A 22,096-nucleotide genomic window follows, 5' to 3' on the forward strand; every position below is an offset into this window, starting at 1 on the left:
TGCATCATTTTCGATATACATTTCTAAAAGTACACTGCTACTAAATGTGTTACTACAAGCAGTGTGTAAAAATTCTAACACGTTTAAGGAGTCTGCCTGTAAAAGCCTGTAAAATTAGCATGGCTGGCAGTGTTTACTAGAGATTAAGGGTCATTCCTGATTTATAAAAAATGACACCCTCATGCAATGATTCACAGCTTCATTGATGAATTTGTTTATAGGTCAGTTGTTTAGATGGTTTAAAAAGAGATAATTGGCTTGATATGACTACTCGAATTACTCAATGTTTGCTAAATTTAGCTAAAGGCGAGATTAAGGTATGTGAGTGAACATGATTTGCTGTGCCTGTAAGGATGACATGAAATTAAAATCAAATCAAATCTGAAAATACAATAAGGTGCATTTTAGGTTTAAGGTTAGTCTGTTAGTCCAAAAGTAAGATTAAGATGAGTGTGTTTGAGTATGCATAGCCTGCATTAAATCTGAACAGGTTTAAAATTGTATGTGAACCTTGCTACACTGCTAAGAGCATAACTATAAAGACTTAATATAATACACAAAAACATGAAGAAGAGATTGAGTAACGCAGGAAAAGGAGAGAATATTCCACAGACAACCAGTACTAACTCACTGTAATCTGTAATCTGAGATTACTGGCCAAGTGAAGCTTCACTTTGGCCTGTTTAAGGGATTAGAGAAAGAGTCATCAAACTATTCCAGCAGAACAACCCCCTCTGACTGCTGAGACGTCTTACAGTCACTGTCATCGCTCACAAACAAAAGCACAAACTCCGCCGTCACGTCACAAGCACCACAACATTAGGAATACTGCTATTGCTCTTGTGGCAGCTGACTGATCAATGGCTCTGCTCAAATCTGGCTGGCTCTGGAGACAGTGTAAGTAGAAGATTATTCATTTAGGTATTTTTATATAAGTCTTCTTTATATAAGTAATAAGTTATATAAGTTATATAAGTAATCTGCTCAGTGCACCACTATGAAAGTAGTTTATGTTTTTAGCAAAAAAACAACCCTATAGTGTGAATATTTTGTCTTCAAAAATAGAAAACAAAGTGCAGTTGCTTTTGATCATAGGGTTTCCTGACATTTAAATTCATGTAAATTAAAGTTAAATGATCTAAATTGGAAAAGCCTAGATATTAGGATGTGAATAAGTACTGAACAGCACAAATATAACACAAAATTGTCAGCTCTGTTGGGTGCTTTTTTGACTGTACATTTCTGCTGATGTGCAATATTTATATATATATATACAGTATATGTGTGTGTGTGTGTGTGTGTGTGTGTGTGTGTGTGTGTGTGTGTGTGCTGTCAAATCGATTAATCACGATTAATTGCATTGTTTATAAAATACATGTGAACATTATATATATATATATATGTGTGTGTGTGTGTGTGTGTGTGTGTGTGTGTGTGTGTGTGTGTGTGTGTGTGTGTGTGTGTGTGCGCGTGTTTGTATATACATGCAGTATATACATACATACATGCATACATACACACACACACACACACACATATACATATACATATATATCACTGTAGTATGTGTGTGTGTGTGTGTGTGTGTGTGTGTGTGTGTGTGTGTAGTTTATGTATACTGTACTGTATGTATACACACACACACACACACACACACACACACACACACACATATTATATAAACAAATTTTATTTTACATGTGATTAATCGCGATTAGTGATTAACAGCACTTATATATATATATATATATATATATAATTAAATAAACGACTGCTCCAGAAGGTTATGAAAACTGTTATGAAACTCAGAGCCTGACACTGTTTGCAGTAATAATCCTCTTACGGTCAGTGTTACAGAACAGTACAGTAGCTGTTATAGACTCTAGGTTTGTTCTGTATACTCACCTAGAGAAACCCCAAATGATACATAAAAAGAAATGTAACACATTTAAAACATAAAACTTCCATAAATACATTTAAAATAACAACTTCAGAATTAAATATTCTCCCCTTCAAGATCGCAAGCTAATTGTCTCGATTCTTAAAATAAAACATGCAATATAAAATAATGACTGGTAATATAAATAATTAAGTGACCTTTATATTCTCTATTAAAAATAAATATAGGTCTATTCTTTGTCAGCACATAGTCTAGTAACATCTTTGAGAAGTTTGAGTTGCTAATGCTAACTGAAGCCTTTGTGATAAAGCATATGTTGTTATGCATATTTATTATGTTCATTTATAAATACACAAGAGTCGCTTCGAACAATCAGGTACTTATGATCATTTAGCTGCACGCTTTTAAATCTGTATTACTGTTATGGTGTCTTGAATGTGAACAGCTTTTTGAACAATCATTTTGAACATATCTGTTGATCGAATGATTCAATGGCTTCCTCAATACACGTAAACGCCTCCTGGTTGCCACCTACTGGTGTAACCTACAGAAAAGGTCAAATAAATAAATCAATGAACGAATCTAAACTGAATCAAAAGGCAGCTAGCTAGTAGCGCCCATTTCAGTTCATTACAGCAAACTGAATCTTTTGATTTCATTCAGATTAGTTCATTGAAGGCTATCTGGGATGGTGTTGACTCCTAAACTCTTAAAAAAGTAATTTTTTTCATGATTATTTTGTTAAAAACGTTCACAGCTTCAATCCTCAAACGCTGGAAGCTGAACTGGTGTGACCTGTGGATAGATGGGAGCTTTGTTTTTTACACATCTGAATCCAGAAGAGACTATGAGACCAAAGCGAATCTAAAGAGCGCCTGTGTGAATGTGAAGTCTGGTCTGGAGTGTGCAGGTATGAAGAAACTTATCATGTAGAAAGTGCATGTTATGAAAATACTTTAATGCCCTTACAATAGTGACTTTGTGTCTTTGTGAGCAGGTGTATGTCCACCTGAGAGTCACCCCAGAGAGAATCTGCTGGTTGTTTATCTGAGGGATGGTGCTATGCTGATCCTGTGTGCCAACAGTGAAGATGAGGCACTGTGAGTCTTGACCTTTGACACTTTTACGTAACCCCTCCCACATCAACTGAAGCCCCACCTGTTTTGCCCTCTAATTTATTCCCATTCGGTCCCTTTTCAGGGCCTGGAAACTCACACTCATGGAGGCGAAAAGAAATCCAGTGAGTGTTATTTTTGCACATGCAGGATGATTTTCGGTTTTTGCTTTAATATTTATTCAATTCACATTTCTTTTCACTCTCACAGGTTTTCACATACAATCCCTATGACGACACTTACCAGACCGTTCCGATTGACAGTCATAATGCAGTTTACATCATGCCAGGTACAGGTTGTGGAGGTAATGATACAAACACGTCCCTTATTCGGCAGAAAGCACAGAGATAGGGTTATTGCCATTTGTTGTTTTTTATACACTGATATAATACATTGGTATTATCAGTAGTATTATTGTAAGTATATATTGCTCACTCATTAATTTCCTTTAGGTAAAGCACTTAACAAATTCTTTATAGCTCAAAGTGCTGAACAATCATGGAGAATTCAAAAGACAGAAAAAGTCATTTTTTGGACATTTGTCTCCAAAAGTCTGAGACCACTATTTAAAATATTTAATTATTTAATTACAATATTTGTATTGAATGTTTTTATTATCAGCTGATAATATGACTGAAAAATATAATTGAAAAATATACTTTAGAATTTGTGCAGGATATTAAATATTTCTTATTCATTTTAGATATTTCGTTAACACTTTACAATAAGGTTCCATTAGTTAATGCATCAGCTAATTTTAACAACAATGAGCAATACATTCATTACAGTAGGCTATTTATTATCCTTTGCTAGCATCAGTTAGCAGTGTTAAGAAGTGAGTAACGTGAGTTACGTAATCAGATTACTTTTCAAGTAACGAGTAAAGTAACGCATTACCTTTAAATGTAACCAAATCTGACCATTTTACCATGTTACCATTTTTTCTTAGTCTTAAATGTAAAACTTTATTTATTGCCTGTTTTAAATGACAAGTTCCAATTAACGCAGACACATTTAACAACGGACGTACCCCTAAACCTGATGTGCTTCCTTGTAGGAACCCAGCATGTCTGGGTGCACAGAAACTCTGATGAACATTTCGGAGAGCAGATTGCTTTGGGACTCCTGGCTGGAATGGCTGCGGGTGCAGCAATGCGTTCACTTCTATGGATGCCCTTCTGGTTCTGCTGAGGGCCAGTCGGATAGCGGGATGGTCACTGGAAATCCAGCGGGATGAAAGAATATAGGCCTACTGGAATTGTCGTCCACAAAGCTCAGCGATAGCAAATGCTCCTGTTCCTGCATATAAATATGCAAATATGAGAATAGCTGCAGCTGTTTTACACTCAGTGGGCATTAAGAGGTCAATGAAAAATAAGGTCATGTTAAAGAGGGATTAGTTTGCTTTATTTAAAGGTATAGGCTATGTAGAAGAACAACATTTTTGGTTGTGCTTCGGCTCTGTAACTGTGCGGATGAATATGGTTATCCTAAAGAAAAAAGCTATCCTTTTAAAGAAAAACGTTACACGATAGTTTAGCTGCACAAATGAATCAGAACAGACTTGTTTTTCTTTGATTGGTGAAATATCAACAGATATTTATAACATATCTAGAGAATAATTCTGCACATAACGAAATGATTGTATTTTCTTGCTGCTATTATTCTGCTTTGTGTATGTACACGTAGAGCTTTGCAAACTTGTTCATTTTTATCCATGACTTATCTGTTATTTTGTCAAGATACAAGATCTATGTATTTATAAATAGCTCCAACTATAAACCACTGGAACCCTGAATTTATGATGTCCATATAGCATGAGGTTTGGGAGTGACCGTCAGACCGTTGACTGCTCTATAGCCTACATACTCTTTACAAGAATTTTCTATCCACCTTTTCCTACGCCCCATGACGCCTTGCACGAATTTGGGAGTAACTTCCGTTAAACTGTAAACAATCAGCGAAAGGTTCACTCTATGACCGCAATAATGAGCATTTTCAAAAACTGTACGAGATGACATTATCATCACTCTACGACCACTGAACAGATACCTCAATGACGAAGCTGCATAATGGAACCAGTTCCCATGACTAGCCACTAGAGGGAGACATGGCCTGTTTATGCACTAATGTACTACTTTGGAAATGTAGAAAGTTATCAACTTGATATTGTTGTACACCACTTATAAATAAACAAAACGCTGAAACCACCTACACAAGTACAAAACATCAGGAATTTCATTTTCTGTGTTTGCAATCAAAGTGCAATTTCTGTACAGATCCAATAAAAGCTTACTATATTTTTAATTTCCTGCCCTGCACATTTACCAACTTGATTTACAGAGTTATACATTATCCATCAATCAAAAAATACATACTGTTGCTAAATAAAGATTTTATTAGGGATGTCTCAAAGATGCTGATCAATTTTAGCAGTGCAAATAATGAGTATTGGCGTCAAGCAACACCGCCAGACGAAACTGGTTAAAATCAATCTGAAATGTATGAGACAGTTTCAAGAAAACAACCCCAAGAGAAATACACAAAATGCACTAAAACTTAGAAACGTTTAGATCAGTCTGGGGACAAAATATCACTGTACATTTAAAAACAAATGTGGCAGCTGCTTTGAGCCAGAATATCTTAACGTCTCCATCTATGAATTATGAAAACCAAACAAAAGACATTACAAATAAATATTAGGGTTCATGGTTGATTCAACAAATCAAAAAGAAAACAAACCACATCTAGCGTGTCATTATTAAAATAAATCAAACTTTACAATGCTAATAAAATAAAAAAAAACAGTGGAAGCTCAATAAAACAAACCATTGAAGGCAACGGCTGCATATTATCTGTTAAATCGGATCTGATACTTCCCTTAATATACATATTTCTTTACAATAACTGTATCTCTCTTTGACTAAGCTATTGGCTTTCTAATGCTCAAAATAAGATGGAAGAAAATCAAATAAAATGACATTAAGCAGAAAAAAGCGCAATGCTTGAGAAGCAACAGAGCTAAAGCAGCACTTGTTCCTCACAAAACTCCAAAAACATTTGTTTTTACACTTTCCTTTCTTCCTTCTGAAGAAGAGACATCAACAGCGTCACAGATTCGACGCGCTGTAGCCACATATGATGAAACCTAGACACTCGTCCATCTCTGCGCCGTTATCATAGAACGACATTTAGAGAATCATCGCACATTCAAATCTGGATAGCCTTCTCCTAATAGTTTTTTTCATTTATTTATCTTGCTTTGCTCCTATTCATGTCGTGATTACAGTAATATAAGTGTTATTTCACATAAAACGAAACATGGACAAAAAAAAAAACACTTTATAAAGCGTTTTGAAAGTGAAAAAAAAAAAAAAAAAACCACAAAAGGTGTACGATTAACGGAAACAATTAGAAAAGCAACATCATACACAACCACGTTGTGCTTTCCAAGTCATTTGAGTGGGTGAGTGGTGACGAGGGTGATGGGTAGTGTTCTACTTCCTCCGCTTCTGCAGAATATCCAGAGGGATGCTGTGAGTGCAACTAAGAGCGTTTGAAAGAACGACAATAAGAGACACGGCACAGAAATGACGACTGAAGCCTTCAGCATGAACACCCGCCTTCGTTGACCGGCTGCTCTGGCGGCTTTTCCAATTTTATGTCGATCACTGAAGGAAAAGGGAATTAAGGAAAAACACGATGCTTTTGTGGTGCGTTTTGTGCGGATTTACACAGCAACACTTATTCAGGTGGACAATAAAGTACTAAAGCGACTGCAAATGCGAAAAGCCCGATCACATAAATATGCATATATTTGTGTAGGATACTGTCCTCTCTGCTCTTGTCTTGTGTGCTCTCCATACCAGGAAGAGCTGCTGCTACACGCCGGAAAAGCTGGAAGAGACAAGCACGACACCGGGATCAGGAAAAACAGGGTGTGTTTGAGATGGTTTGCATTCAGAAAAGTTGGATATTTAATCATCTGGATGCTTCTGAAGACACCACTATGAGAGAAATGTTCAGTAATGCTCTTTTTGAATAATCATGCAAATACCATTTAATAAAGTTTGTGATTCAGAGTTTGATTCTCAATCATTAAAGGGATACTCCACATTTTTTTGGAAATAGGCTCATTTTACAACTCCCCCAGAGTTAAACAGTTGAGTTTTACCGTTTTCGAATCCATTCAGCCGATCTCCGGGTCTGGCGGTACCACTTTTAGCATAGCTTAGCATAGATCATTGAATCGGACAAGACCATTAGCATCTCTCTAAAAAAAATGACCAAAGAGTTTCGATATTTTTTTTTCGTACCATGGCGTAATGATATGACGCAGCGCCTGAAAATAGTCCCCAGCTCGGTAACTTCCAACGTGACCGGGACTAAGTTTGTCTAACCTATTAGACCTATTTTCAGGCGCTGCGTCATATCATTACGCCTGCTGCACTCATGGTACGGCAACAAAGTTTCTTGATTATTACGCAGGAATGAGAGTATAGTTCCTAGCCATATCAGCCTAGAAAATCGCAATTTTACATTTTCCGTCGGTCTTAGTACACGATGTAACTACAGAAGAGTCAAGTTTTAAATAGGAAAAATATCGAAACTCTTTGGTCATTTTTTTGAGAGAGATGCTAATGGTCTTGTCCGATTCAATGATCTATGCTAAGCTATGCTAAAAGTGGTACCGCCAGACCCAGAGATCGGCTGAATGGATTCGAAAATGGTAAAACTCAACTGTTGATCTAAACTAAACAGTAAAATGAGCCTATTTCCAAAAAAAGTGGGGTATCCCTTTAAAAGCACGTATTTCTACTTTTGATTCAAGTCCGATCTCAGTCACACTCACCTGTTTGACGTTGTATCCGGCTTTAGCACTAGTTTCAATAAACATTACATTCAGTTCTTTGGCTTTCCTTTCTCCTTCCTCGATAGAAACTTGCCTGAAATGAGCACAAAAACACATGGAATCATTACTATTTGCCCATAGATTTCTTTAATACTTGATAAAACAGCCAGACTGACTAATCAACAGATAATTAGCCAAAATTAAGCATTAAGTTTTAGTTTGCGCAATTTTTGGGGGTCTGAATGATTTTTATATGTTTTTGAAAGTCACTTATCCTCACCAAGGCTGCATTTATTTGATCCTTCCATACACATGATCCTTCAGAAATCATTCTTATATGCTGGTTTGTTTATTTATTTATAACAATATCAGGTGGAAACTGTTATGCTGCTTAATTTATTTGTGCAAACTAAAATAAAATTTTACAAACTACATCATAATGTTCCTAAAAGGTTGCAACTATTTAAACGAACCGTTTATCTGCAAGATCCGTTTTGTTTCCCACCAGCATGATTATGACATCACTTCCCCTTTCTGTTCGGACATCATCGATCCATTTGGTGGTCTGCTGGAACGAGTTGACATCTGTCGAGGGGATTTCAGAGACACTGGGTTAATACTTAAGATGAGCCTTAAGGGGTCTATGGGGGGAAAAAATCACAGGATCACAGACAGGGAGAGACAAAACTCGCAGGTAGGTAGAAAAAAACACAAGGATAAAATAAGAGGAAAGAAAGAAAGGAAGTTCTAAAGCTGGAAGCGACTCTGTGCTCATGAATGCGTCACAGGAACTCGGTCTGCAGAAAAAAAAAGAAATCATCTTTCATCTACATTTTAGTCTGTAAAATGGTGAATTAATGCATATTTTCTTTTTTAGAAATAATTTAAATTATTTTATTATATGAACAAACATAAAAAGAAAAATATATCTTGCGAATATAAATTTTTACTGTTGTAAATAAAAATGTATCATTCTTTTATGTGAATGTTATTCGTAGGAGCTTAATGTTTAGTCCATGGCCTGTTATCCTTTAATTGCAAAGATATGCATGTAGTCCATAACAAAGGTGTCTACCCAGTTTTAAGCACTGAATTGCAAATGCAAAGCAAAAAACGAGTTACAAATGTGACCCTGGATCATAAAACCAGTCACAAGTCGCACGGGTATATTTGTGGCAATCGCCAACAATACATTGCATGGGTCAAAATTATCCAATTTTCTTTTATGCTAAAAATCATTAGGATATTAAGTAAAGATCATGTTCCATGAAGATATTTTGTAAATTTCCTACCGTAAATATATAAAACATTTATTTTTGTGAGTGAATGCAGCACAATCGCGAACATAAATGGACAACTTTAAAGGCAATTTTCTCAATGTTTAGATTTTTTTGCTCCCTCAGATTCCAGATTTTCAAATAGTTGTATCACGACCAAATATTGTCCTATCCTTACATCAATGGACAGCTTATTTATTCAACTTTCAGATGATGTATAAATCTCAATTTAAAAACCCATGTTTTACCCATGTGACTGGTTTTGTGGTCCAGGGTCACAAATAAGAAAGAAGACAAAAATAATGAAATCACAGAAAACTCAAAGGATGTGAAAAAAAAAAAAAAAAAAAGAGACTGCGTTGAGATGACAGACAGCTTTCCTCTTCCTTAAGTTCTCCTGCCGAGGATCCACACTCACTTGTGATGTCAAAGACTACCACGGCAACCGTAGAGTCCCGGATGTAGCTGGGAATCAGACTGCGGAAGCGCTCCTGTCCTGCTGTGTCCCACAGCTGCAGCCGCACCTGACCAAATATTTTAGCACCAGAGTTCCAGCAGAGAGAGAGAGAGAGAGAGAGAGAGAGAGAGAGAGAGAGAGAGAGAGAGAGAGAGAGAGAGAGAGGGGGAGAAAGGGGAAGAGGAAGAGGTAAGAGGAGGGGAACTGGACGTGGAGCGGGTCTCAGATACCTACTTGTGATGTCGTAAACTACAACAGCAGCAGCAGAGTCTCTGATGTAACTGGGAATGAGGCTACGGAAACGCTCCTGTCCTGCTGTGTCCCAAAGCTGCAGCCTGATCTGTGTGAATGGAGAAAAAAAAAAAAAAGAAAAAGAGGGGAATATAGGGAAAAAAGAGGGGAAATTAAAAGTTCAAAGGGGGGAAAAAGGTAAAAAATAAATAAATAAAAAAAGGCGTGGAATGAAATGTAAGAAATAAGAAAAAGCAAAGTGGATCGAAAAGATTTCTCAAGCTCAGGATTCGGGTTGGGGAACGGCTTAAGGTCTTTAGATGGACTCACGTTAGTAGATTTATAGGGCCCTATGATTTACACAATGCGAAAAACCAGTAAAACCAGTTCTAAAAATAGAATTTACTGTATATAAAGTGGAACGTCATGGAATTTGGCAGGCTTTGGATGAATATACCCTTGTGGTCAGAATTAATGGCACCCCTGGTAAATATGATCAAAAATGGCTGTAAAAAATAAATCTGCATTGTTTATCCCTTTGATCTTTCATTTAAAAAAATTGGCAAAAATCTAAACTTTCATTGAAGTAAATGAAAATGGGGGGTCTAAATGGCTAAAATCCCCATTTTGACCATCAGGGCAATAATTAAGTAGTTCCAATCAACTAAAGATGTTACGAATCTGCCAGGAAGAGGACGTGTGTCTATACTGTCTTAATGCACGGAGAGGAGGAAAGTTTGAGTGGCCAAATACTCTCCAAGGATCACAGATGGAGAATTGCAGAGATTAGTTGAGTCTTGGGGGTCAGAAAGCCTAAAAAAAATATATCAAACAACCCCTACATCACCACGTGTTGTTTGGGAGGGTTTCAATAAAAATCCTCCTCGCTCCTCCAAAAATAAACTCCAGCATATTCAGTTGTCAGACACGACTGGATCTTCAAACGGCACAGGGTTCTGTGGTCAGATGAAACAAACAAAAAGGGCTTTTTGGCAGCAAACCCACCAGATGTGTTTGGTGCAAACAGGGATAAAAAGTACCCCTTGTCCTCGGTTAAATATACTGCTTGATCTTACATGTTGTGGGTCTATTTATTTGCTGGTGGTCCTGGACATCTTGTTCAGGTATTATGAATTCTAGCAAATAATGGGCCGTGGCTGGATAGATGGGTAGATTTTTGCAACAACAAAAAAAAAAAATTCAGAAAGATCAGAAGGATAAACAATGCAGATTTATTTTTTACAGCCATTTTTATCATATTTACCAGTGGTGCCATTAATTCTGACCACAACTATATCAAAAGTAGTGCTGTCAAATTGCTATATGGACTAGTGTCAGTGAATATTACACCGCATAAAGACTAATAATAACAAAATGATTCATTTAAAACTTAAATTAATACAATTATTAAACATTTTTAAAAGATTAAATAAACTTAATCTTTTATGACTTCATTTGATTACCAATGTTTTTGATAATAAATTTGTATTAAATCATAAATACAGAAAACACAATTTGTTAAAAAAAGTTGTTATATTTTTGTAAATTCAATTGATATATACATGCTTTTTGATTAATACAATTTAATTAAACTATTAAAATAGAATTCAGGAAACTAAAATCTATTTTAACTAAGTACTTCTTTTAATTGTTGCTGAATTCAAGCTTCAAGGATTTTAATTAATTAGACATGCTTTTTGATTACACTTCATTTAACCAATAAATCAGAGTCCAGAAAAATTCAAATTGAGGGTGAAAAAATGTAAAAAATTAAGTTGAAATTAATAATTAAATGGAATTAAATGGCCCTAGGGTTATGGTATGGGTTATGTTATCAGGACTGCAGATCTTCAGAGTGAAACATTCCCACTCAAATCCAATCAAGAAGAACAATTCTTCACAGAAAGAAACATACAAATGTGAACAAATTACTAGAGAGAGAGAGAGAGCGCGAGCAAGAGAGAGAAAGGGGCTGAAGCAATAGACACACCAGGTGGAGAGAGGCACTGGATTTTCTCATGGTGGTTTATATTGGGCTCTTACAGACAACATCTCACTAAACGTTCGAATCAACATTCAACAAAGCAAATAAAAATACTAGGGCTGCACAATATGGAGAGAAAAATCTGAGTTGTAGACATTAAAATATCATAATAAGAATTTCCATAAAGAAAGAAAATGAACAATTTAACAATATGGATCTTACAACACTAAAAAGAAATTGCAATTACATTAAAATCATTATATCAACTACAATAAATTCGACACACTGTACAGCAATAAAGCCAATATAAGCTATAAAAAAATCCAATCAAATCCCTCAGTCATTAATCAAAAGGATCCCAGACGTTTGTGTCATTTAAACACTGGTAAAATAATTTCACAGCATTTATATTTTCATGCATTTCATTCCTTCAAATCATTGAAAGAGACGTGCATTTATTGGTAGAAAAAAAGAGAAAAAAAAAAAGTACTTACTGTTCTGTCCTCAAGATACATTGTTTTCGACAAGAAATCGATTCCTATTGTCGCCTGAAAATGAAAAGCAACAAAACAAAACTAAGGAAAGGGACACTTATCCATGCAACTCATCAGAAACATCCAAAATAGAAACCAAACAAATGGGAACACTGTTTAAACTTAGCCAATGAGTCAGAAAAAGATTCACTTACCTGGTAGGTATTATCGAAACTGTCATACATAAATCTGGTAATCAGTGATGTCTTTCCCACTGCAAAACCAAATGAAAAATTAAATGGTTACCATCAAAACAGATCTCTGAACAAAAGCTGGCATAAAGATCACAACTTCACAAAGGGCATTTATGCATCACTTTCAAAGCCAATACATTTTCCTTGAATGCAGAAGGAAAAGATCCAATCAGTTACACAATTAAATCTATTTCACGCGTGTCCATCTATCAGGTGACACTGACATGCTAACATTAGATTTCACAAAGTCATTCCAGAAGCATAACTTTTTAAAAAAAAACGACCTAAAGCAAAGGTCTTCATTAAAGTGCATGAACGCATAAACCTGTGCACATACATTTCTGATTCAGATCAGATGATCAGCCATGCATGTCTATGTAAATATATGCAAATAGTTTGAACATTTGCTATGTTTATTTTCCTACTCAATTTTTTTGAAATCCAAGAAAAGGCCAAACTATCGTACACAGGTATAGTCTTACTAATGCTTACAAAATAATGTCACATGACCCTTGTTTATGCTTTATACTGATTGCTGATTTGCATAGGCCTGAACTGCTGTTGAATTCTGGGAGCAGTGATTTTTTTTTTTTTTTTTTTGGAGATTGACAGACCACCTGTGTCAGGGCCAGATATTTCGGAAAGAGGAATGGATCTTCACACTGAGACTTCAGGTAATGCTGGTGTTTATATATTATGAACACATGCAAGTTCTCCTAAGCTTAGACATATGAGTGTTCAATAGCTAGAAGATCCAGAAAATCCCATCATGTCAGCAAAACATGATATTCTCATGTTTACACGGGAGACAGACAAAAATATACTGAGAAATTAATATGAAATGCAAGTCCAGACAAGACAGCCGAAATTAATGATGGCATCTCATGAATGTTGTATGTTTTATTTGGCGGTGATGAAATTTCCTAAGTCTTTAACCCTCAAAACCAAACCCTCACAAAACTGTCGATATTAAAAGATTAACTTACAAGAAAACCCCGTTTTGGCTGATGTGATTAAGTTACATTTGAAGCAATCACTATCATACATGTTGTTCTTTGACATCTTTTACTGGATTTGTGAGCATATAACAAGGTATAACTAAGACATATTTCAGCACACATACATGTATTTATACATTTTCCATTTAGATATCTATCTAGCATCCAAACTCAAAAACACACACATAAAGAAAGAGAGGCAGGACCAGTATGAACGGTTCGGTTCGGAACTCACCGCTCTGTTCTCCCAGAAACACCAGCTTGAATTTGCGGAGCGGGTTGCCGAAATCTCCTGCTGCAGACATGCTGCCGGTTCCGCTGGGTCTACTGTGGGTGTTAATGTGTTGCTATAACTTTCAGATTGCTCTAAACAAGAAAATAAAGCGGTTATTCGGTTCAGTTTGAGACTCTCAGCCGCCTATTCAGGCCCCGTTCTGCGCCGCAACCTAGCATGATACTCACAGAGACGTGATTGACAGCTGAGCTCAGCCTATAGAGTTAGAGAGAATACAATAGCATGCGTCACAGGGTTCGGTCAAATTGATGATGACATATTAGTATACTAAATTAGGTAAAGTATTCAAATATTATCTCAATATCAATATCATTTAATATATAATGTAGATCATTTGAGTATTGCATTTCCTGCGACGTCTTTACATAATTAAATATAAATTAAGCAGGCTTCATTCGCATCAATATTCAAATATGAACAAATATGTTTAAACGTATTTTTTTACTAGTGGAAAATGTTATAGTGATTGAGCAAACGAGCGGTATCCGGAATGTTGTCTGTAGAAACAAGGCGGGACTCCATACAAGTTAGATTGAGCTCTGTAAGCGCCACCGGCGCCACGTCACATTCCCCCTGCATCATTGCATTCCGTTAACCCTTGAACTGTGAACAGGGAGACTCTTCCAGAATTAAATATTCTAATACTTTATACAATGATATTTAAATGGGGGTATATTACAGTAGTGCTTACTTTCTGTGCCAGTGGTTATTTATGATTATTTCAATAGCTAGTGTAGAACAGTTTTGTGAATGCTGTCTTTCAAAGTGATATTTTTTATATTTATTATTTTCAAATTAGTATTTTATAATGTTTTCTAAGCCTAATGATAACTTCTGAATGCTAAACTAAATAAATCAAGCTGATTTTAACCTTTTAACTGCATGTGACATGACAAAACCAGCATCAATCTGAAAACTAGTCCCACGTGTGACGCTTTTGTTCCAGCAGGGGCAGCAATGTGCCGAACGAGCGTAAATTCATCCTGCTGGAATCCGTGAAGAAGATCGGGCGCAGTACATGCGCTTACCTGAATGATATTTTACGCGTTTGACTGCTTGTTTTAAAACGTTATTAAAGGATTCATATATCAACGTGAAACAATGAACAATTTCCTGAATAAGGTGAAGTATTTAGAGAATGACATATTAATTGTCAGTTTGTTGCAGTAATGTATGTATGTTGTTGACATGCCAAGGTCGTAGAGGAAGAGCAGAACTGAGTTGTGTACATTTACATGAATGATTTCAGTATTTTCCAAACATAATTTATTTACGCTTTTGGTTTGTGTCATTCTTTTGCATCAGGTTTTTCTTCTTCAGAACACACGGGCGCTGGTGTGTGCAGCATCATCGGTCCAGTAAGTGACACACACACACACACACACACACACACACACACACACACACACACACACACATATATATATATATATATATATATATATATATATATATATATATATATATATATATATATATATTAGTGGTATATTATTAAAACTGATCATTGACTTTTCTCTTAATGTCACAGAAGTCAACTGTTAACTGCACAGATGCCTTTGGGTAAGAGCAATAAGTCTGTTGTTCTCTGTTTAATTTTCATTTATGTATGTGTGTTTGATGCAGTCATGAATAAAAATGATAATAAGTGAAGAATAAAATTAATAATTAAAACAATGAATGGTTAAATAAATGTGTAAGTAATAATCAGCTTTTAGTTGTAAAGACAAAGTAACAACCAGTCTGATCAGATCAGATAAGGAATGGGTACACATTAATCATGTCAAAAATATCCTTTCTAAGAATCAGCTCTGGCCTCATGGTATTATATTCTGCAAGAGTAACTAACTAAACATTGTGGTTTTAACAAATAAGCATTTTCATCATGACTAGTCCTTATGATAATACTCACTGTACTTTAATTCCAAGTAAGAAAACAAACTCATGCTACATTTGATATAATACAGGATTTCAGACTTCGCAGATGGAAGGGGATAAAGTAGCATGTCTCAACCTTTGGAGAAGTGGCAACAAAATTTAGACGTACATTTTCAGAGCGGAGTTGAACTCAATTTCTGAATAGAATAGATGAATATGAGTATATGACATGAAAATATATAATGGATCATTTAGATTCATAAATTGATTGATAAATGGAAAATATTTTTGAAAAGAGTAATCATAGATCATAAAAAAATAATCATAATAATCATAAGCATTCTTTTTTTTTTTATTACACACCAGTGTTCAAATATAATTGTTAACTTACAGTAATCAAATGTTTTTTTTTTTTGTTTAATGTGTCTAACCAGGTGTTTTGCTGACTAACAGACAGTATAGATCAATGCCCACACATGGTATCGGAAGATACAGACATCTTCTTCCAAAAGCATCGGTAAGACCTAGTTTTGTACATCATCAGTATAAAAAGTTTTCACTGCCAGTTAATAGAATATGCTAAATTATTTTCATTCAGCCAAAGAAGAAGAAGGACAAAATTCAGGCAAAGCAGATCAAAGCAGCGACAGCCACGGAGTTTGGCGTGCTTAATGTGTGTGTTTCCGGTTATGACATGACTCTAGTGGAACATTATTCCCAGTACATCCACAATCTCTGCAGTCACTTGGACATCAAAGTCGATGAATGGTGGGAAAGAGAGAGATATTTTATTATATATTATACTGTTATGTTTAAAAATCACTTTGCACACAAACCAAGACATAAGCTATTCTCAAAATCATGTTGGTTTTAATATAAAATGTGTCATGATTAACATTCTGTGAATTATTGTAAGGTAACAGTGAAAATAATTCTCTCTTATTTGTGTTTTAAAGCTTTGCCCTGCCTACGAAAAGCACAGAGGTCATGGTGATGCAGGAGCAAGGCACAAAGATGTATGTAGATGGAGTCCTGAAAACCCATGAGCGTGTTGTTCAGGTAGAGTGAATGCAACATGTGATTGGTTGTATGAATAAATTATCTAATTTTATGATTGCATGTAATTATGATAGGTGTCCTGTAGCCTATAACTGATTTATTGGTGATGTGCATTTAGATCAGTGAAATGAAGGCAACACTTTTTCCTATTCTTGCGGAAGTTCTTCTGAAGAACCAGCCTGAGGGAGTGCAACTCTGTGTAAAGCAGGTTAGAGAATTACACTTCATAATCATTGACATTGATACTGCTCTTATATTAATATGTCTGGCTGCATTTATGAAACTACTATCAACTGTTATGGGCTTCATTTGTGTGTGTGTGTGTGTGTGTTTTCTTTTTTTCAGCACAACGAAGCAGATTATCAAGCCCGGTTCAAAACAAGACCTGAGCTTGAGGGGCTTATTGCAAAAATTAATAATTAATGTATTATTTTTAAATGTTTTTCAAATTAAATAGTGTGTTTTTCCATGACAGACATTTTCTACCTGGTGTGTGCTGTGCAGGGTTATTATAGTTTTGCATTTTTCAGTATTTTTTATTTTTATTTCGTTTTGACTTTTTGTTTTCAAATTCAGTTTAGTTTTTATTAGTTTTAGTGTTAGTTTTAGTCTTTTTTTGTAATTAGGGTTATTTGTCAGGGCCAGGGGCAAGATTAAAAAAGGTCAGAAAAAGTATTGTGTAATAATAACTGAACAAAAACATCATACAATTTTAGAAATAAATTCACACCCCATTGAAATTCCTTTACCTCTTACAAACTCCACACGCCGTATCAAAAATCTACACATCTTCTATACAGAATTCACACAAATACCACAGCTGTACAATTTTCACACTCTATACTAAATTTACCCTATACAGTCAATAGTCTGCTCATCTGGATTGAAGCAGCAAACATTCAGTGTAAAAGTAAAAAAATGGCATAACAGAAAAAAATTGTTTGCCGTCGTAATCTTTAATCAAAGTCTGAAAAGTTACTTCCGGTCTGAAATGGCGTTCCTTTTCTGATGACATAGGCTTGATGACTTGGGTTGAAAAATGCTTAACCACTCCCCTCAAACCGCTAGTCTGCTATGAGCAGAGATGGAGAGGAGGAGCGCTGACACTAAAACCCTGCCCTCTGTTCAATATTCCGTTTCACTTGGAAATACGTCACAACACTGAAGAAAAGTAATTTGCAACTTCCGGTTCACACGGACTTTAAAGGTGCTATAAGCGATCTCGGTTGGCGTAACCTCTTGTTGATGTTTGAATTATTATCAAACAAAACGGAGGCTAGCTAGACCCTCCCTTCTCCTCATCCGAGCACTAACCCCTCAAACCCCACCCCAAATCATTCTTGTCGGTTATTGGCTGGAACAGTTTATGTTTCGTGCTGCGTGTCGCTCTGTTTGTTGCAGGGGGTCAATCCAGCGCTGGAATTCCGTACCACCCCCGGGAGCCGCCATAGGCTAACAAGCCTTCACCTGCTGTTAGCATCCCATTGACTCCCATTCATTTTGGCGTCAATTTGACAGCGAATAACTTTACATCTGAGGTGTTTAAAGACTCCATTTGTCCATTGTTTATTTCTAAAGAAACACGACAGTGTATAAAAGGCTCCATTACATTGTATCTTACGTTATGGCCCCGTAAAAACAGTTTTTGTAAAAGTAGGCTAACGATTGCGTCATAACCACGCGACTCTGGAAATTACCGTATAGACAGGAGGAGAAGCTCGCAGTCAATCGGGGGGACGTGGAGGCATAAAGTCAAGGGAGAAGCCCATAGAGAGTCATAAAGTTGCTCCTGCTCCTAGCTCATGGACAGCTCCTACTCATGCTCTCCGTTTCTGCAAGATTCGGATGGGATTGATTCAGATTTCGCTTGGCACAGCTACTAGAAGACTTACAAATGTCAGACAGGCTGCTCACGTCACATCTACGTCGTCAAGCTCAGTTTGAGTCTGCGCAGTACGCTCAGCCATCAGGAAGTGAGTGCTTCTAATGTGCTTCACTTTTCTCCGTTGAAACCTATGGGGTCGCTGTGTCCAGTTTATATACTGTCTATGGTTTGTTGCTCAGTTTGTTTTTGCTGCAGTTTGTGGAGCGTGGGCTGTCTGCAGAGACCGCGTTTTTTTACAGTGTGTTCAGGGGACAGGCAGCTAGCGAATAGTGAGGAGATGTTTGCGGTATGTGAAAAAAAAATGTTTTGGCCTAAAAAACGCGTGAGATTGCTTATAGCACCTTAAAAAGTTGATGTGAATGCACTGGAGAATGAGGAGAGTTGAAATTCATCCTCAGTGTGACTGCTGTAATGTTGTTGACAGTATCAGAATATTTTCAATCTCTGGGATTAAATAATTCAGCAGCTGTTTCATGAAAGACGGCATTACCCAGAATAGGTTGGTTTCACGTGACGTCACGCTGCTGCATCGCGAGAGTGCAAAATTCAGATGGAGGGCAGGAAGTGAAATAGCTGAATAACTCCCGTCTGAAAAAATGCCAATGTTTTGTGTAGTTTACGGCTGCTCCAATCGTTCTAATCGAGAAAAGGGAAAGGGTTTTATAGAGTACCGAATATTGTCACTCATAAAGGTGAGAAATGTAAAAAGCTCACAGAACAACGCCGTAAAAAGTGGATTTTTAACGTAAGTTACGTCTGCGGTCGGGAGGAGCAGAGCAGAGCCATTCTCTGAGCAGAGTCTGTTAACAGCCTCTGGTGGAACCGTTAATATACTGTCTATGGGTGGAACGGCAACAGCATTCTGGCGTTGTATTGCGCATGCGCAAATTTAACTGCTACTTTGCGACGTTCTACTGTAACGGTCTACTGTCTACTACGGGAGAACAGCTGATTTGCTACAACGTGAGAGATTAGGTAAATAAATGTTATGTTCTCTTACGAGAGGTTCTCTCGTATTGCGTAAGTTAGCTTACGCTACGGTAAAGTCATCTTTTCTCGAGATATGAAGCCAAAAAATTATCCTTAATTTTTTATATATTGTCAACGCAGTGCAGCAGCTAGCAGACCTAGATCGGGCTATCTAGCGCGCTCATTGGCTGCTCCGCAGCAACTGCAGCAGCCTACCACTGAGCCTGGCGTGACGTCACGCCCAATGAGGCTTCAATGAGAGAAGCTGCCGTCGAAGCAAGCGACAGAGCAAGCAGAGGACAGCGCCTGAGGAAGCCGCTGCGACACACACTCTCGCTTCTTCTAAAAGAGAAATTTCCTACGAGGCGTTGTTTCAAATGTTTCAGGCTATTACAGCCGTTACTTCCTCGTGCCCAAGAAGGACGGAGCTCTCAGACCTATCTTAGATCTGAGATATTTGAACAAAGCTCTCATGAGGTGAACGTTCAAAATGTTCACAACCAGGCAAATTCTCGCGCAAATTCGCCCGAGGGACTGGTTTATTTCTCTCGATCTGAAAGACGCATACTTTCAGATTCAGATTATACCCCGTCACAGGCCATTCTTGAGATTCGCCTTCGACAGTCAGGTATATCAATACACCGTCCTGCCGTTCGGCCTGTCTTTAGCACCCCGTAACATTCACGAAGTGCATGGATGCGGCCTTCGCTCCCCTGAGAAGTCAGTTTATGCGAATTTTGAACTATTTGGACGATTAGCTGATTTTAGCACAATCGGAGATAGAACTCATATCTCACAGAACAGTGCTTCTCAGCCATCTGGAAAGCCTGGGTCTCACAGTCAACTGGACCAAGAGTTCATTGCTGCCCCATCAGTCAACCTCTCTTCTGGGAATAGAGCTGGACTCGGTGGCTATGGCGGCCCGCTTGTCGACACAGCGCGCGCGCCGTGTTCGGCATCTGGCCGCGTCTTTGCAGAAGGGCAGCGTTGCTCCTCTGAAAACATTTCAGAGAATGTTGGGCTATATGGCTCCAGCTGCAGCAGTACTCCAGCTGGGTCTACTGCGATATGCGCCCTCTACAACGCTGGCTGAACACTCGAGTGCCTCACCGAGCCTGGGCTGCCGGCGGCTCGCGAATCAGAGTGACTCAGAGCTGCATTTCAGCTCTGCAGCCCTGGATAGCGGCCGAATGGTACCAGTTGGTAGTGACAATGGGAGCCGTCTCATACCGAAAGGTGATCTCGACGGACGCTTCCAACCTAGGTTGGGGCGCTCTTTTCGAGGGCAGACCGGTCATAGGTATGACAGCGACCATTCTCGACCGCTGAAACACTTCCTCCCATACCTGCGGGACCACCACGTACTGGTCCGCATGGACAATATGTCAGTGGTGTCCTATGTGAACCGCCAGGGCGGTGTCAGATCCAAGATTCTTTGCGCCCTGGCGGGACGCCTCCTCGTTTGGGCTCAGCACTCACTGCGCTCGCTGAGAGCAGCGCACGTGCCCGGTCACCTGAACGATGGTCCAGACAGACTGTCCAGAGACAATGTTCCCCCGGGGGAGTGGTCTCTGCATCCCCAGACAGTCCAGCTTCTGTGGCGCCTTTTCGGCAAAGCGAAAGTCGACCTCTTTGCGTCAAAAGACAACGCTCACTGCCCAAGGTTCTTTTCAAGAGCGAGGATGCGCTGGCCCAAGCCTGGCCCAGCGACCCGCTGTATGCCTTCCCCCCAATCTCACTGTTGCCACAGGTCATCGGGAGAATCAGGGAGACGCGCCACTCGGTGCTCCTTATAGCCCCGCGCTGGGAGAACCAAACGTGGTTCCCAGAGTTAATGCGGCTGGCAGAGTCAGCCCCATGGCCGATCCCGGTGAGAAGAGACCTTTTCTCTTAAGCCCGCGGTTCGATCTGGCATCCTCATCCAGAGCGCTGGTCTCTGCATGCGTGGATAATCAACGGATACCCGTTTACTTGCCAAAAGGGGTCGTGAACACGATCACGCAGTCTAGAGCTCCCTCTTCGAGATGGCTCTATGCGTCTAAATGGTCTGTGTTTAACAAATGGTGCACTGTCAAAAATGTAGACCCACAAACGTGTGGGGTTTCGTGGGTGCTTTGCTTCCTTTAAGAGCTACTGAACATGGGCAGGTCCCCCTCCACGCTCAAAGTATATGTTGCGGCCATTGCAGCGTTCGCCGAAACGAGTTCATCATCCGCTTCCTCAGAGGAGCCAGGAGGATGAATCCCCCGCGGCCCCCATCGGTTCCTCTTTGGGATCTTTCTCTGGTCCTGGAGGCCCTGAAAGCTCATCCCTTCGAACCTCTAGAAACTGTGGATTTGAAATACCTCACGCTCAAAACCGTTTTTTTTCTGATAGCCCTGTCATCAGTCAAACGTGTGGGTGGACTTACACGCGTTATCAGTTAACGCCGCGTGTCTCGAGTTCGGACCTAATGACTCTAAAGTCATT

General features: G+C 38.2%; 3 protein-coding genes across 7 annotated transcripts; 2 read left to right on the forward strand and 1 right to left on the reverse strand.

Annotated features, from left to right (window-relative positions):
• Positions 1-700: 700 nt before the first annotated feature.
• plekhb1 (pleckstrin homology domain containing B1) lies at positions 701-5,182 on the forward strand. 2 transcript variants are annotated; one of them, XM_084400743.1, is made up of 6 exons: positions 701-897; positions 2,658-2,810; positions 2,898-3,000; positions 3,101-3,140; positions 3,226-3,319; positions 4,073-5,182. In XM_084400743.1, the coding sequence occupies exons 1-6, from the start codon at positions 861-863 to the stop codon at positions 4,204-4,206; spliced, it is 561 nt and encodes a 186-aa protein (XP_084256869.1). In that variant the 5' UTR covers positions 701-860; the 3' UTR covers positions 4,207-5,182. The 2 variants fall into 2 exon arrangements, with proteins under 2 accessions (XP_084256869.1, XP_084256870.1); XM_084400744.1 differs by having other exon boundaries at positions 3,226-3,304.
• A 208-nt stretch (positions 5,183-5,390) lies between these two features.
• Positions 5,391-14,078, reverse strand: rab6a (RAB6A, member RAS oncogene family). Of its 3 annotated transcripts, none has more exons than XM_084400738.1 (8): positions 13,777-14,078; positions 12,505-12,563; positions 12,311-12,364; positions 9,563-9,668; positions 8,341-8,452; positions 7,868-7,961; positions 6,846-6,912; positions 5,391-6,686 (listed from the first exon to the last, which is right to left on the reverse strand). In XM_084400738.1, exons 1-8 carry the CDS (start codon positions 13,844-13,846, stop codon positions 6,622-6,624), a joined length of 627 nt encoding a protein of 208 aa, XP_084256864.1. In that variant the 5' UTR covers positions 13,847-14,078; the 3' UTR covers positions 5,391-6,621. The 3 variants fall into 3 exon arrangements, with proteins under 3 accessions (XP_084256864.1, XP_084256865.1, XP_084256863.1); XM_084400739.1 differs by lacking the exon at positions 9,563-9,668 and adding an exon at positions 9,836-9,941 and having other exon boundaries at positions 13,777-14,011; XM_084400737.1 differs by having other exon boundaries at positions 9,563-9,941; positions 13,777-14,001.
• On the forward strand, positions 13,096-17,242 carry mrpl48 (mitochondrial ribosomal protein L48). Of its 2 annotated transcripts, none has more exons than XM_084400741.1 (9): positions 13,096-13,217; positions 14,783-14,958; positions 15,142-15,194; positions 15,368-15,399; positions 16,149-16,231; positions 16,313-16,482; positions 16,671-16,773; positions 16,892-16,981; positions 17,119-17,242. In XM_084400741.1, the coding sequence occupies exons 2-9, from the start codon at positions 14,938-14,940 to the stop codon at positions 17,194-17,196; spliced, it is 630 nt and encodes a 209-aa protein (XP_084256867.1). In that variant the 5' UTR covers positions 13,096-13,217; positions 14,783-14,937; the 3' UTR covers positions 17,197-17,242. The 2 variants fall into 2 exon arrangements, with proteins under 2 accessions (XP_084256867.1, XP_084256868.1); XM_084400742.1 differs by having other exon boundaries at positions 13,114-13,217; positions 14,786-14,958.
• Positions 17,243-22,096: the final 4,854 nt, after the last annotated feature.

The sequence above is a fragment of the Rutilus rutilus genome (genome assembly GCF_951802725.1).
Source record: "Rutilus rutilus genome assembly, chromosome: 25".
NCBI lineage: Eukaryota > Metazoa > Chordata > Actinopteri > Cypriniformes > Leuciscidae > Rutilus > Rutilus rutilus.

Bases quoted from the DNA above. Each gene is read 5' to 3' on its own strand.
- plekhb1 (XM_084400743.1), top strand. From the start codon at position 861: ATGGCTCTGCTCAAATCTGGCTGGCTCTGGAGACAGT. The intron at 2,811-2,897 runs GTATGAAGAAAC...CTTTGTGAGCAG, and splicing joins GTCTGGTCTGGAGTGTGCAG to GTGTATGTCCACCTGAGAGT. The intron at 3,320-4,072 runs GTAATGATACAA...GCTTCCTTGTAG, and splicing joins GCCAGGTACAGGTTGTGGAG to GAACCCAGCATGTCTGGGTG.
- rab6a (XM_084400737.1), bottom strand. From the start codon at position 13,846: ATGTCTGCAGCAGGAGATTTCGGCAACCCGCTCCGCAAATTCAAGCTG. The intron at 7,962-8,340 runs GTTCGTTTAAAT...TGCTCATTTCAG, and splicing joins ACGGATCTTGCAGATAAACG to GCAAGTTTCTATCGAGGAAG. The intron at 6,913-7,867 runs GTGAGTGTGACT...TGTCTCTTCCAG, and splicing joins CCGGATACAACGTCAAACAG to CTTTTCCGGCGTGTAGCAGC.
- mrpl48 (XM_084400741.1), top strand. From the start codon at position 14,938: ATGAACAATTTCCTGAATAAG. The intron at 16,232-16,312 runs GTAAGACCTAGT...ATTTTCATTCAG, and splicing joins ATCTTCTTCCAAAAGCATCG to CCAAAGAAGAAGAAGGACAA. The intron at 16,774-16,891 runs GTAGAGTGAATG...ATGTGCATTTAG, and splicing joins CCCATGAGCGTGTTGTTCAG to ATCAGTGAAATGAAGGCAAC.